General features: G+C 44.0%; 1 protein-coding gene across 2 annotated transcripts in view; it reads left to right on the top strand.

Moving 5' to 3' along the window:
- The window catches only part of UBE2F (ubiquitin conjugating enzyme E2 F (putative)), a 62,451-nt gene that overhangs the window by 10,742 nt on the left and 36,706 nt on the right, over positions 1-15,003 (top strand). For both annotated transcript variants that reach the window (XM_038182479.2, XM_027461749.3), the window contains exons 5-6: positions 4,618-4,685; positions 10,625-10,695. In XM_038182479.2, the coding sequence (XP_038038407.1) occupies positions 4,618-4,685; positions 10,625-10,695 (139 nt within the window). The remainder of the gene's footprint in view (positions 1-4,617; positions 4,686-10,624; positions 10,696-15,003) is intronic.

The raw sequence follows: 15,003 nt of genomic DNA, 5'->3' as shown, positions 1-15,003 counted from the left end.
TGTTTGCACCAATTAATTGTCCTTCAGTTTGTGAATGCTTCCTTGTTATGTTTTGGAAATGAGCTGAATTCATGAATTCATCAGAGCGCAAGTCAGGGATGTCTTCAATATGATGGCTTCTTTGTTAAGGTGTCTAAATACATAATCATTTGATTTGTTTGCTAACTGCTGTGCAGCAAGATGTTGCAGTCGGGAGGCAGCCCTGAAGTGCAGTGCATGGGTTCTGTGCTGGCTTCATTGCTGAAATGATCCCAGGAATGAGACGATCTTAATTAACATTTTGTTGCTCTAAATATAGCTGCACAGCTGAAGTCTCTGCAGTTGCAGCCTGAGCGAAGTAAACATCTATTTTCAGGTACAGAACCTTGTGATCGGCTGCAACTTAGCACAGCCCCGTCAATGCAGAGCACGACACGTACAAGAAAATCTTTGTAGCTTTCTAATTACCTTTATTATAGAGAAGTTTGGTTTTTTGTTTTTTTCTTTAGAGAATGCTAACTCCGTTTTCCCAGGGATAGCAGAGAGGCTGCTAAGTGGTTGTCCTGGAACTTTTCTGGCTCAAGAGGGATGAAACCCTTGTCTGGAGGCAATTATTTTTGTAGTGTCTAAGCAGTGCTGCATGAATCTTGACAGTTAGAAGGCAGAGCCAGTTCTCCTCCTCCCGCCTGCAAGTGTCTCTGGCATTGCACTGCCGAATTGCTTGTAGGAATCCTGCTCACACACGTGGCTCTGAAGGGAGAGCTTTGCAAATACCTCTGGCTCTCCAGTTGCAGAATGAGAGCTGTGCTCAGGGAGTATCTGATGCCTTCTTGCAGTTTTCACGGCTCAGGGCTGCGTAGGAAGCGTGTGGCAGCCGGGTTTGGTAGGCTGCATCGTGAGCTGGTGCTTGCTGGCTCACACCTTTGGGTTCTGAGTTTGCTGACCTGCAGTCAGAAGCTGCATCCTTCCATGAAAGATCTGGTGAAGGCGTGCTGATTGTTCTAAATTCACGCTTTACGCTTACATTTCTTGTTCTGATCAACATTAAAGCCTGAATTCTGTAACTGCACTTTGTAGGGGGGACCCTACCCCAAGACAGCTTCCCAAAGTTACCGTGAAGATACCAACTGAAGATGTCTGACATTGGAAGTGCCTTCTGCAGTCTGGCCTTATTTTGCTGACAGTGTTGCTGGGCGCTTTGTCTTATGCACTCATTTTGAATGTGGCTGGTTGTGAAAGGACAATAAAAGAAGCTTCTTTGGGTTTGAATAAGAAAATAAACACCAAGCAGAAATACTTCCAGCTCCTTTGTTCTCCACATCCCACCATAACCTTTCTTAGTATTTAATGTCACAAAATCATGCTGGTGGCTGAGTTTCAAATGGAAATGAATTTTCAAAAATCTTTGACTGTTAATTTCATGTAAAAAGTGTTACTTTAACTTGTGCTTGAGAATTTTTGTTTCCTTTAAGGTGCATCTCTGTGCAGTGCACAATGAGGTGAGGTATAGCAGAGAAAATGGCTAAAAAAAATAGATTTTATTGCCATATTGTGTGCAGGCTGCGTGTTCCTGAGGCAGGTTCTGCTGGCTTTTGCTGCTGTCTGAAGCAATTGTTCTGTCCCTTGTGCCATCGAAGCAATTGTTCTGCTGTTGGAAGAAGTGCCCTTATGGCACCATTTGCCTCTTATTTCTGCACCAGCACCTTATTGGATCCAAAGCCAGACAAAATAAAGAGATGGCTGCCTACAACCCAGGTGCTCCTGCTCCTCTTGGAGCCCAAAATTGGAAGCTGAGACATGGTAATGACCTGGCAGGGGAGGGGTGAGTTGGGTAGCTCGTACACGGAGACAACCAGAGGAATGTGTAGAGTTAATGGGACCTCCCAGACGGTTGGGGAGGTTCGGGTTGGTGTGCTTATTTGAGTCGCATTCTTCAGGGAATTCCTACAGAGCCTGTTTTCTGTTTGGCATGCCACGAAATGCCAAATGTCAGCAAGCACGGCTGAGCAATCAGCAGTGCTGATCCAAGGAGCTACTGTCAAAAGCACATCCTTGGTGGCCTGCCCTAATTATCACGCATTTTCTTTTAAAGCAGCAGAATAACTTTGTATCTTCACAGCACTTTGAACCATCAAACCACCTCGCAAACACAAACTACGATTGGAGTCGGGCTGGTAGTAATGAAACTCAAAACTGAAGTGGGAGGAATGTTAATACAGCTTGAAGACAGAAATTTAAGCAGCAGGAGAAAATCAGGAGCTGAGACTTGTTCCCTTTTTAGAAAAGTCTCTCATAAGTGGGCAGGTTATGAGCTGAAGCTATTTTAATTGACCATTACAGGGCTTTTCTCGCTGTTAACTTTGCCAGAACTTCATTTATTTTTTTTGCAGCACAGTTACATGGCTGAAAAATCAAGGGGGTTGGAGTTTGGGATTCGGGTTTTTAGTGAAAACATCTACAAACAGACAGGAAGAATTGTTTCAATAAAAGAAGGTAGGGAAGAAATGTTTTACCCTTCTAATAGAAGAGGTGCTCCAGCCCTCTGATCATCTTTTTGGCCCTCCTCTGGACCTGCTCTAACAGATCCCATCCTCCTCCTGCTGGGGGATCCAGACAAAAGCTACCCTGGGCTGTGTCTGCATCAAGGGATACAGCAGAGAAAGCGAAGAACCATCCTTCAGCTTTTTTTTTTTCCTCTCCTTGTGCATCCTCTGAGCAATCTCAACAGCAATCGTGCTGCCTGTGCCTGTAGGTGAGGATGTACGTTAATTAATGCTGCTGCCCAGGGAGGCTGTGGGGCCGGTGTTGTCGGTGCGCGGGGACGTGGAGCATGGCTTTTCTCTTGCCGTCGGGCTGGCAGCAATCTGACAGCCTTCTGGCAAGCTCTCCTCCCCTGGAGCCGTTTTTGAAGGTTTCTTTTGGACAATTGGATTACAGCGAAGATTGATTAAATCTGCGGGTTGCTCTGACATAAGGCACATGCAGCTCCATCCATCAGCAGGCATCTATTTCACATTAGCAGGGGTGGAGCACGAAGGGCTGCTGTGCGCTACGCTCCCAGGCCAGAAAATCCTGGAACTATTGAAACGAAGCCAGGGGAAATAACTTCCCACTGCCGGGCTTCACCAGCAGCCTCCCCAGCCTTGCAGCAGCCTTCTCCGTGGGCATTCACACGTGGGCGTTGCGTGTGATGGCTTCAGCTGGGAGGTGATAGCCTGAGAAGTGCCTGCGAGCCAAAGGGCAGCCCGGAGGCTGGTGGGAGGCTTTGAGGGATGTGCTTTGTGCTGTAGCAAGCACCGAATTCCCGTCGGGTGTTGGTTGTGCTGTTAGGCTCACCGAAAGAGCCCTGCATCTGATTTTCCCACTAGGGTTTTACGAGGAGTGGCATCGTGTGGGTTCCTGCATCCTGGTTGAAAGGCTGGTACATGGTGCTAGCTGGTGGATAACGTATAAAAATAAAGCATCAGCCGTGTCCTACAGGGTAGCTCGGTGGTGGCTGGGCTCTTTGAACACCAAGCAGAGTGTTATTCCACCGTTCTTCCTTGCAACAGCATCTTGCCTCAAGTGTTTGGTGAATTTGGAGCACTTTCATTGAAAGGATATTGGTATAACTCGCCTCTTATAGATGTGATCCATTAGAAATGGCTTGCTTTACTCATTTTTTTAATCTCTAGTACATCTTGTAAACAAAAGATAAATGCTTCGACTTGCCTTTTTTTCCATAACAATCAGTGCATGTGCAGTTGCTGGTAAGGCATTAGCAGCGTGCCGGAGAGGTCTGCTCAATAAATCAAACACTTCACAGTTGAATTGGAGTGGAAATGGAGGATGTATTTGAAAAAACTGTGTTCTGGGCAGGCTGTTAAAGTGAGATCTGCAACTGGTAAGGCTTGCAGCTCCGTGCAGGTGGATGTGGATGGGGAGCTCAGGACCTCAGGAGCTGCAGGCTGACTGATGCCTACTGTATTATCTCTAGTTACACCTAGCTAGATATCTCCAGAATTTATAGTTTACAGTCTAGCAGTTCTGATACCTCAGCATCAAGTCTGAGGTTGGCAGAGGCAGGCAGATTTCCCTGACTGATACATCATCAGGGGATAATTGTCAGCTGGAAGGCCTGACTTGCCTTTTCATTACAGCACGCTGCGAAGCATGCTCTCGCACACCGTTATTTCTATTAGGGTAAGTAATTGCCAGCTCAAGGCTGAGGATGAAGGGCTTGAGCAGGATTTAGCGTGTGTTGGCAAGCACCATACATAACCAGCTCCTCCTGAGAGCTGGATTTGGAGTACCACAAGCCCCGTGGCCATTGTGTGGCACAATTTTGTGGAGACAAACACGAGAACTTCAAAGGTTTGTGTAGCTTGGTGTCACCTGGTGCTGTGATCCTACAGGTCTGGGGCTGTGGGCTCTTCTGATTTGATCATTTCTGCTGTACAGGTGTTGGGGAGGGTGAAAAACACCACGTTCATACCCTTTGGAGTAGCAGGCAGCTAGCATTTTGGTATTTTTTTAAAATTTTTGGTGATAAACCAATGCTGTTTCTTGAATCTTTGTTACGACATGATGTGTATGTATTACATGGCATCCTTTATTTTCTTAGGTAACCATTTTAATATTTATTGTTTTTTTTCGTAGATGAGGGCTATTACCAAGGTGGAAAGTTTCAATTTGAAATTGAAGTTCCTGATGCCTACAATATGGTGGTGAGTATCTGTCATCAGTCCAGTAGTTGTTAATTTCCTTTCTACCTAATAGGATTTGAGAGGGAAGCTGGCAGTGAGATTAAGAAAGGGTCTTCTGCCTGTTGCTAGATATTGTAGAAATGTAGAAGAATCTTGGATGTCTGGAACATTTGCAGGTGCTGGGCTTGCTCTGGTTTGTTCACAGATACAGTGGCCTCCTTTTATGCCCTCCACCAGTTCTGCTGCTCGTCTCCCAGGCTGTTTAATTAAACATCTTTAAAACACATGCAAAAAAAAAAAAAACAAACAAACAAAAACCCACCAAACCTAAACAAACCTATTTCAGTGCATATTAAGCAAATAGCCTTCCAGAGGACCTCCAAATGATTGCCATATATTATAGATAAATAGATAAATGGTTCTCTGGAGAACTTCTGAAGCATGAGAAACGTTATTTCAGTATTATCCCCTGCTAAAGCTGCAGATCCTGGCAAGGGAGGTGGAGGTACAATTACGATAAAAATAACTTCAGACGTTGTTTTCAGAGTTTAGCTGTCAAAAGGAAAAGATTGACTCAAAAATGGAAAGCAGCTGGGGCATATGTCTGGTTCTCCTGAATTACTCTTGCTGTTCTGTGTTCTGATAATTTGATATGTGAGGAAACTATATTCATTTGAGCGTTTGAGTTGCAATAATTGCATTTAGAGGCATGAATTACGAAGGAAGCCTTCCTTTCTTTAAAAATGTTCAAACTAAACGATTTTGCCTGGTTTTGTAACTTTATTTAACATCTCTTCTTTCCGTTTTCTGGCCTCTGGTGGTAGTAGTGCAGAGGCTGGAAAAAGTGTAGGGGAGGATGCTGGAGAAATGTGTCCGAGAAGACCTTTGACTTGTGTTCAGATGCACCAGGCTTAAATTCAGCATCATATATACGTAGTAGCTGCAGTCACAGCATTGTTAGTTTGTTTATATATAACAAGATAATTGGGTTGGCATTCCAGAAGATGCCTTCACAAGTTTCCTAATGTTCCTTTATTTATAGTCAACAAATTCATGGGACGTGCACTGTAGCTTTTAAAAGGGTCCTGCTTGTGGAGGACCTTTTCCCTTTGCTTTGGGAACAGGTGAAGAGAGAATTAATGCTCTCTGGAGATTTGAAACTCCTGCAGTTCAGTGTTTTATTGGGACTGGTCAAAGCCAAACAATGAATCCTGGGTGTCTGTCAATAGGCTTCTATTAGTACATCTGGTGTTTCCAGTTGTTTCTTCTTGCTTTGAAGCTCCCCCCATAACCTCCCCAGAGAATTTCACCTGGTGAGTTTTACACACTTGCATGTGGTTTTGTGCCTACTATAGATACATAGGTGGTCACTTACATAGATTTATAGGTAACCACTTAAATGTCTGCATCCTTCTGCAAACTTGAATAAACTGAGCCATCACATACCTGAGAAACATGGAGGGGGAACCCTCTGATGTTCTCACCTGCCTGATTTTTTTTTTTTTAGTCACCTTCAGTAAGAGTTTAACCACTGTGGCAATGCTGGGCGTAAGGGAAATACACAAAATCTCTCTACTCAGTTTAATTTCTTGAACTCCTGAGTTTAAGGTATTCACCTGCACAATGCTGTTGCAGGAAAGTACTCGCTACGTGGTAACAGAACACAATGTTAATTTAGATCTGTTTAATTGCTATAATTAAAAAATCTTTTGATTTGTTATGGCTCCCTGCTCGACACTGACAGAAAATTTACAGCAAATGTTACTAAGAGATTTCTGAATCCTGAGCACCTGCCTCTCATTCAGCACAAAGGTGAAGTTTGCCTTTGTGCCATTTATTTAAAAAAAAAGCAAAATGCAGGTGGCTGGATGTTGAGGGCTGGCCAGGTTATTAATGAACGTGTATATATTCAGAAATATTGTGAAAATACTATGGTTTGTTTTTCTGCCAGGCAGGAGGAAACTGAGATCAGTGGTGGTGATGTTTTTAACCTCTCTTTAGAGGGGCCAGTGCTCTTCCAGCCTGCAGGTGAGGTTGGGATATTGCACATCTGCATCAAGCTGCCTGCAGTGATGCCGAGCGTGGCTGTGTTGGTAGGAGTATAACCACCAGGCAGTCATTATAGCCATCATTTTCTAGTTAATTTCTTGAGCTTGTATATCAGGAAAAAATCTGGTTTTAATGCTATCAACTGCGTAATTTGTAGTGTAGTTTCTGTAACAGCATCCTATCATTTCTGTAGCCAGCTGTTGCCCACATCCCTTATGTTCGTTGCTCCCCTGGGGAATTGTCTTCCCCCTTCGTTCCTCATGAGCAAGCATTCAGCTTTCGCCTTGGAAAAAGAAGCAGCTGTGTAGGGTGGTGGCAGAGGGAAGAGGGAAGACGTGGAAGGCTTTGTGTTCTGATCTGCAGCTGGGGCGTGCTGCTCTGTCCAGGGAGTGAAGCGCTGGGGGCTGACTTCATTTCTGGGTAAGAAGTGAGTGTAGGGAAGTAGCTGATCCTCTGCTCTGTGTATTCCTGAGTCAGGCGTGCTCCAGCTCCTGGCACCTCGGCCGTACACTTCCTCTGGGCCTAAAGTGTGGGAGGGATGCTCTGGAGCGAGCTCTCATGAAGAGCTGCCTCTTTTTTTGTGAGCAGAGCACCCAGCTGGCTTGTCAGGCACTGCAGCATCGCTGAGCTGCTCTGTGTGGTACCGGGGATGCTTCTTCTGATCAGCTGTAAGGAAATAAAATATTGTAAGGGTTCTGCTGCTGTATCCATAATTAACTAACCTGAATGCTTCCTGCAGCCCTAAGGAGGGAAGCACAGTTGGTGACAAGGATGCGAGTGTATTCACGTGGTCCTGAACGGGCAGGCCTGCTTTCCAGGGACAGGTGGGGTAAAAAACATCCTGAAGGGAGGAACTCGCCCTATACGTGACCCAAAAATATATTCCAAAAGGAATCTGTGCACCTCAGATCAGTTCCTTCCGTACACATCTGATTCAGGCTGCCAGCCTTAGGAAACCCTGGTGTCTGCAGAGCCCTCTGCTCACTTCCAAAGTCTTCTGGTCGCCTTGATTTCTCTTCACAGCCAGGACTTGCTTCCTTTTTATAGCACTGTTTTACGGGCAAGACACAGAAAACTGGTAGGCTTGAGCTTCTGATGTTTTCCAGACTCTGTTAGCTTTTCCTGTAAGCACTGACTATGGTCTGAATACAAAAAGAGAAAAAAAAATTGTCCCGGGAGGCCTTTTTCCCCCTGAAGTCAGAGCTACTCTGATAAGATGCTGTGCTGGTAGAAGGAAGGGGGTTGATGTTTAGCTATTGAGGCTGTTTTTGTGGCATTATAAGTCTCTAGAAGGTCAACACTTAACTTTACCTTTTCTGAATTGCTTTTAAAGCTCCAATTTTTTCCTCAGTTGTGGTGTAGAGGTAATTGCTGAAGTACTGGAAGAAATTTCAGTGTTGGCTTCTATACGAGGGCTCCCCGCTGTCCCAGGTAGGGAATGTGGGTGCACCCGCTGTGCTGTTAAACACTACATATTTGGGAAAAAAAGCAACTGTGTGCTTCTTACCTGCAAAAACACGCAGGAAGCTGCCCTTAGTACACAAACCTTCGTGTTTGTGAACAGCGAGGAGAGGCTTGCCAGGGTTTGTGCTCACACAGAGCTCGGGGAATGAACGCTGCTGTCACCAACATCAGAGACATCAGAGGAAGCTGGGGACTGGCAAGCCAAGTGGTGAGTGCACAGCAGATGCCTTCAGTGCCACGGGCTGCTGCCTGACCCCTGGCTCTGCAGCATCTGTTTCCCACGCACTGCTTTATTCATTGAGCAGCTACCCAGAAACAGGAGACATTAAGAAATAGGAACAATTGTTTTTTATTTCAATTTAATTTAAAAAATCCACTGTCCAGGGGATGTATGATTTAAAACAAACAAATTTTTTCTGCCTTGAGGTGCCAGCTAATGAAGCAATGAGTGCTGCAAGACTGGGGACCTGATGTTTTAAGGAACCAAACCTGATAAATAGCACAGATGTAGTTTGACAAGGACATAAAACCAAGGTGACTCCACAAGCCAGGCCTGGTTTGCAGCTCCTGTGGTTTTCATCTGTCATGTTGTTGGCGTAGAGAGGCTTAGGGACTCTACGGTTTTCCAAGGTTTTTATGACATGGGATGCCTTAGGCAGAGGCCAAAAGCCAGGGATTTAGCAGCAGAGCTGCTCTTGGTCCTTCTGGCAAATAAGAAAATATCAGTGGCTGCTTAGGGATGGAGAAGGAAATCACTCAATTGGCTGCTGTGTTTGAGTGTGGATCTATGCATGCATCCTCCAGCACCTGAGGGGAAAGGTGAGCTTATAAACCGCAAAGTACATGGATTTTGTAAGCTTTGCTGGGCAAAGTGTCCCGTGTATGACCTGAAGATGGTTCGAGGTGCTCAAGGGAAACATCATGGCAAGGAAAGCTTGCGTGGGTTCCCTGATTTAAGGAAAACTCAACGATTGCTCAAAGAAGTTCTGTCTGAAGGACGGGTTGTGGCAGTGCTGCAGGTGTCCTGCCTGTCTTCCTAACAGAAGGAGAAGGGGAGAGAAAAAGAAAACCTTTGTCTTACTGTCAGGAGTGGGTTTTTCTAATTTGTAGAGATGAAAAGCGCTTTGGTGAAAGGATAAATGAATTCTTTTGTAACCGTATTACTCAAAATTGAGACAAGTTACTTCGCTCTGAGTAACTGTGAGGATTTAGGGATTTTTTTGTAAAGATTTAGTTTGCGTAGAACTCACTTTTTCTATTCATCACTACATTCTCTATTTGAAGGCACGTATGGTGAAATTTGCTCTTTTATCTCGAGCTACCAGCACGGAATAAATACTGCTGCTTTCCCCTTCTTTGAGAGCCAGACATCTTTCAAAACAGTGTGAGGGCGTAGCTGCCGGACGGTTGGGCTCTTAGAAAGCTTCCAAGGTGAACATTTGGGGGCTTTGGAGGTTAAAAAGTTGCATCTCAATATTTTACAGAGATTTTGGGGAACTGAGAAGAAAGCAGCGAGCCAAAACACCACCATGCAGGCACAGCTCTTAGAGCTGCTTCGCTTCTGGGCGGAAGGCAGCTTGGGAGGCAGGAGAGGAAAATAGCTCCCCATTTATCCTACCGCCTTTAATTGAAGCTACGAAAGGACTGGGCCGGGCTGATGGTCCAGTATGCCTACTGTAAAAACTAATCTGCTTGATTGAAAGCTGCACATCCTCATCTGGAGAACAGGGATGGGATCGTGTGCTGTTGCTTAGCTACTGGCGTTTTTATGACCCGTGCTTTGTTTACTTCCAAAAGTAGAGGAAACGAGGCTGTGTTTTAAGGATCTGTATTTCAAAACTCACTGTGCAATTGAGAAATCCGGTGGTATTGCCTGAAAATAAGTCTTTTTAACTTAATATCTTGAGTTTGGCTATAACTGCCCTTCTTCACATTTTTCTTACTACTCCTATTCACTTACCATTACACCTTCTGCTGTTTTTTTAACAAACCCCCCAAAACTTGGATAAACCTTGTAGAAAAACACTTAGTAGTTATGCAGTTCAAATTGTTGTCTTACTTGAAGGAATACATCAAACAAATGTCTGCTTTATATTCAAGAATGTAAGTAAATCTACAAGTGTTGAGAAACTAAGTAACATCGAGTGTTTTTTGGTTTCCTTTCCCCAAAGGAGGTAGGAGAAGAGTGTAAATTTTCTTGTCTTTCTTCATAATTGTTTTTTCTAGGAAAAGGCCCGGTACCAGCCCATGATTTGTAAAGAGTGGAGAGAAGCTAAAAGGGCAGAGAAAGCTGGTGTACCTCCTGTAGATTATATTATTGGGGTCTTTAACATGCGAACCTAGGCTGTGAATATCAAATACATTTCCCTTTGCAGTGCTGTGACTTGTAGCAGTGATTTGGCTTTATTTTAAAGAATAACATTGCAATTTGTTTTCTATCCTGACAGCCTCCAAAAGTAAAATGCTTGACAAGAATCTGGCATCCGAACATTACAGAGATGGGAGAAATCTGCTTAAGGTAGCAACAGCGTTTTTTTATGCCTTTGTGTCACAAAATATCACATGTAATTTTCATGTCAGTATTATTTCTTCAACAGATTTTGGAAATTAGACTGGTGTGTGACCCTTAGGACCACACAAATGTACTGAAAGTGTTCTTGCTGTGCTTTAGAGACTGGGTAGAATCTGGCTCTTTAGGTTCAGTCTTAACATTTTGTTCTATTTAAGGTAAAAGTATAAAATTGAATCTAGAGAATTTTATTTATTTATTTATTTATTTTACTTTTCATCCCTTCATAGATGAATAGTCCCCAGGATCTGAGAGGACTGAAGGCTTTAGTTATTTGATTTCCAAAGGTGTTAAGTGCTTGGAAACTCTATTTCATAAAAGGAAAACAAATAATTTAACTTTGACAGTAACTAGTCTGTATTTGCTGTTATTTTCACATTTAATATCTGCTAAAAGACACACTTGTTATAGCAAAAGGGATTTTGGTAGGTGTAAGTCAAAACAGGAAGCACGAAAGCTCACTTTTACAAAAGGGACAAGTTTATGGTGTTCTGCCTTTTTGCCTGATAGTAAATGTTTCCTCCTCAAAGTCAGTTTTTCTGAAACTTTGTAAATTCACTGTTCCATCTTGAGTGCTGGATGGTGAAATTGGCCAGAAAATAAACATAAACAGACATGAGAAGCATGGCCGTCATTTCTCAAGTTAATGGGACATAAATGAAATGAAGCATAAGCAATGGAAGAAAGACTGAAGGCTGCTCTGAAAATCCAAACCAGTTAGCACCATGTGTAGCAAATCAGTGCTTAAAAGATATGTTTTTTTTTTTCCCCTCTAGCTTTAAAAATCATTTTAGTGCTGTGAATGAGGTCCTGGCTACAAATGAAGCTTTCTCAGGGTAGTCTCGCCTCGGACAGCTCAGCATGTACCTGGTGTTGGACAGGGTCAGAGCCTGGATGTTGTTAGCCTAAAAGACTGAGTAAAGGCGTGAACAGAGGAGCTGTGTGGAACCAGTGAGCAGGAAATGCTAGATACCAAAAGATAGCTGAAAGTTGAAGCTCTGCCTGCAGTGCTGCGTCTTCCGAGGTTAAACAAAGCCTCCATGCACTCTTGAGGATATTTCAGTGTTTCGAGTCTTAAAAATGGTTTTAATTATGACAGATAAATGTGGTGTTGGAACATCATAATTCTGCTTAATGAAGTGAAGTCATTTCTTTGGCATCTGCACTGAAATGTCAGCTTTATTTGATTGTCAGATCCTTAAGCATATTAAACCTTTGAAATGTCTTACCATTTAGATGGAAAAGCTAAAATAACCCCGACTACTTTATGCCTGTTATAACAGAGAATGCAGTCTATATATAGTACCTGCAATCAACTTCTACCAGGGTATTTACATAAAAATAGCTTCAGGTATTTTTTTTAAGCAGCAAAAAAATTTAGTACCAGTATTTTTCCATCTGTTTTCTGCTAAACACACCTTACACCATGGTATGTCTTGGTTTCATAGGTAACGGTCCCCATTTAAAAGACAGCAAATGATTAAATTTGCACCAAGTTTTAGGCACAAAAAAACATTATTCCTCTGCTGTATGAATTACAGTTACTCAAATTTGGTCTGGACCGTAATTAAGGATGTTGTTTCCACTCCACGTGTGGATAGGAAGCGTCAAGGTACCCAGAAGGAAAAGGCAGTGAGCTGCTCCGTATTGGTGGATGTGTCCTCCTGCCACTGGTGCCCTGAATTCATGGCACGGTGTTAAAGGGTGATGAACACAGAAGTGTTTGGAACTGATGAGTTGTATTATCACGGGTATATTATCATATAGCTGTATTATCATACCTTAATTCAAGCTTACCTCGCCTGATGCTTTGTCTTGGCTAAAGGAACCACAGGCTCACAGAAGGCTGGAAGAACCTCAGAGCCCATCCAGCCTGGCCTTGGGCACTGCCAGGGCACCCACCACTTCATTTTCTCCGGGCAAAACAATATGAAAAGCAACACTTCTGTTGGAACTGATGCTTTGTGTTGATAAACATTTGTCTGAGATGTTCATGTAAAGCAGCCTTCCTCTGTGACTGACCCCCCATTACAGTATCTTTGTGTTTTTTTTCTTTTTAGTTAAGCTATAATTGTGTCAACTGGTGTTTCAGAAAGTTTTCAGCTTGCTAGAGCCGTGTAGTTCCCAGCTCAATAGTTGTTTCTGCGTAGTTTTTTTAGGCTGCTATGTATTTAAAAAGAAACTTCCTAATTTTTTCTCCACGCACAAGTGAAGTCACAGCAGGAGAAGGTATTTGTGGAAATGAATGCAGAACAGAGGGCAGAGCATTCCAGTGGCTGTTTTGGTTACCGTACATTCAGAAATAGTGAGCTCACCATATTCCCACGGCAACTCAGATACAGGGACTTGAAATCCTGCTCTGGTGAGGTCTCCTTAGCGGTATCAGAGCTGAGGAGCAGTTCCCACTTCCCGTCACTGAGGGTGTGCTTGGCTTCTGTCAGATCCAACTACAGCTGGGAATGCTCTTTCACGGATCACCCCAGTTCCCAGGTAGGTTACCTGCCTGGTAAACTGCTCAGACCCTGGCACTTACCCTCCTGTCTCTTCAGCAGCAGTGAATGCCTTTAGTAACCAGCTCTAGGGGGCTGAAGTGCTGCTGGAACTGCAGAATTTGCTTACCCTTCCCTCTCTGGAGGCACACTCATTCTACAGCATCACAAAGAAGCAAATCATGCTGGATAATCCTTCCAGCAGCCTGCTATGATGCAGCCAAGTCCTGGCAGTTTTACAGTAGTGACTTCAAGTGAAATACCTGGTGGGTTTTCCAGCCCATCGGGTGTCCCAGAACCCTGCTAGAACAAGTGGCTCCTGTAGCCTGGCTGGGAGCTTGTTGAGGGCAGCATCTTGAAGCAGCAGGTGGAGGAGGAAAGCTCTGCAGGTTGTGTGATGTGAGAACTCGGTGCTAAGCAGCTCCTCCGTGGCAGCAGGACTCATCCCCTTTGAACAGGAGCTACCCGCAGAGGCTTGCTCATCCCCTAATTCAGGCTGTACTTGGCTCCTTTCTGCTGGCTTTGGTCTTCCTTCTGCTGTTGGTTCGTGTGAAGTGCTGAGAGCAGATCGCCGTTCAGACCTCCAAGCTGCCTGGCAGTTGTATCTAGGTCAACTTCGTGGAGAACGTGAGATGCAATTTCTAGGCACCCTGCACAGAAAAAGGATTTGCTTCGGGGCATAATGATCGCTCCCAATCTGTAGGAAGAAAGAGGATGCTGCTCTAAAACCGAATTACATCAGCAGATCAGAAACAGGAGGCAAAGGTACAATTATCTGTCGTCACTGCTTTCCTGCCAGAGCTCTGCGAGGGGTATGAGTGTCTCCTCTCCAGGCCTGGCTGCTGAGCATCCCCAGCTGGAGATTCGCACAGAGAGGAGCTTGGGGAACTTGAAGGATGTTAACGAGGCTTGGCTGATGTGCTCAGGCACCTTGAGCTCTCTCGGTGGATACTCTCAGGGTTTTTTATTGTATGTGTTCACTTACTCCTCGTTCTTAAGTTCGCAGGGAGCTATGTATGAGCAGGAAGAGGGGAGCAGAATTCAGAGCAGCAGCCAGAAAGGAAGCTCAAAAAGCCCATTATCTCCTCAAAATCTGGGAATCCTGGCTGTTGCCTGTTCAGTATCATTCTTGCTTAGACTTCTGTAATACAGACAAAAGACACAGCCACAATATGCTCTTTTTAATGTTATTTAAATTAGTTTGGGGCCGTGCTTGTGTTAATGGCATGTTTAATCTTTTCAAAGGCACAGAAATGAGATTAGCAGCGCAGTTAAGATGGGATAGTCTTGACGAGTGCATTCATCCTGGTCCTAGCATCTGTACAGGGAACAAAGAGTAATGTTGCACAAAAAGAGTAATTTAAGACTATTTCTCTTTAACCCTGGTACTTTAGTAGTAGAAGCTACTGTTGCTGATGAATTTTTGTGCCTCGATACTGTATGTTTTCAGTTTGATTGCTTCTTAACAGAGGAAGGCACGATTGTGAGATGATGCTTGAAGTTTTCCAGATCCTCTTCCTTATTCAGATGATTGCCTTTGCTCTCACAAACGTGAGCAAGAGTTCTTTTGTCAATTTTCCAAGACTTTTGAAGCTTCTAAATTGTGTGCTAGGCTGCAGTACTTCTCCGAACTGCTGCTGGATTTACCAACAAAAGGTCCAGGAATGCCCAGCCAACTGAATGCACCTCAACGCTTTCATCTTGTAAATGGGTCAACAATTTCGGTGGACTTAATATTTAACATGACAGGCAGGTTGTGTAACATTCC

This window comes from Anas platyrhynchos, chromosome 7 (assembly GCF_047663525.1).
Source record: "Anas platyrhynchos isolate ZD024472 breed Pekin duck chromosome 7, IASCAAS_PekinDuck_T2T, whole genome shotgun sequence".
Taxonomy (NCBI): domain Eukaryota; kingdom Metazoa; phylum Chordata; class Aves; order Anseriformes; family Anatidae; genus Anas; species Anas platyrhynchos.
This window is presented reverse-complemented; position numbering and strand designations above follow the sequence as displayed.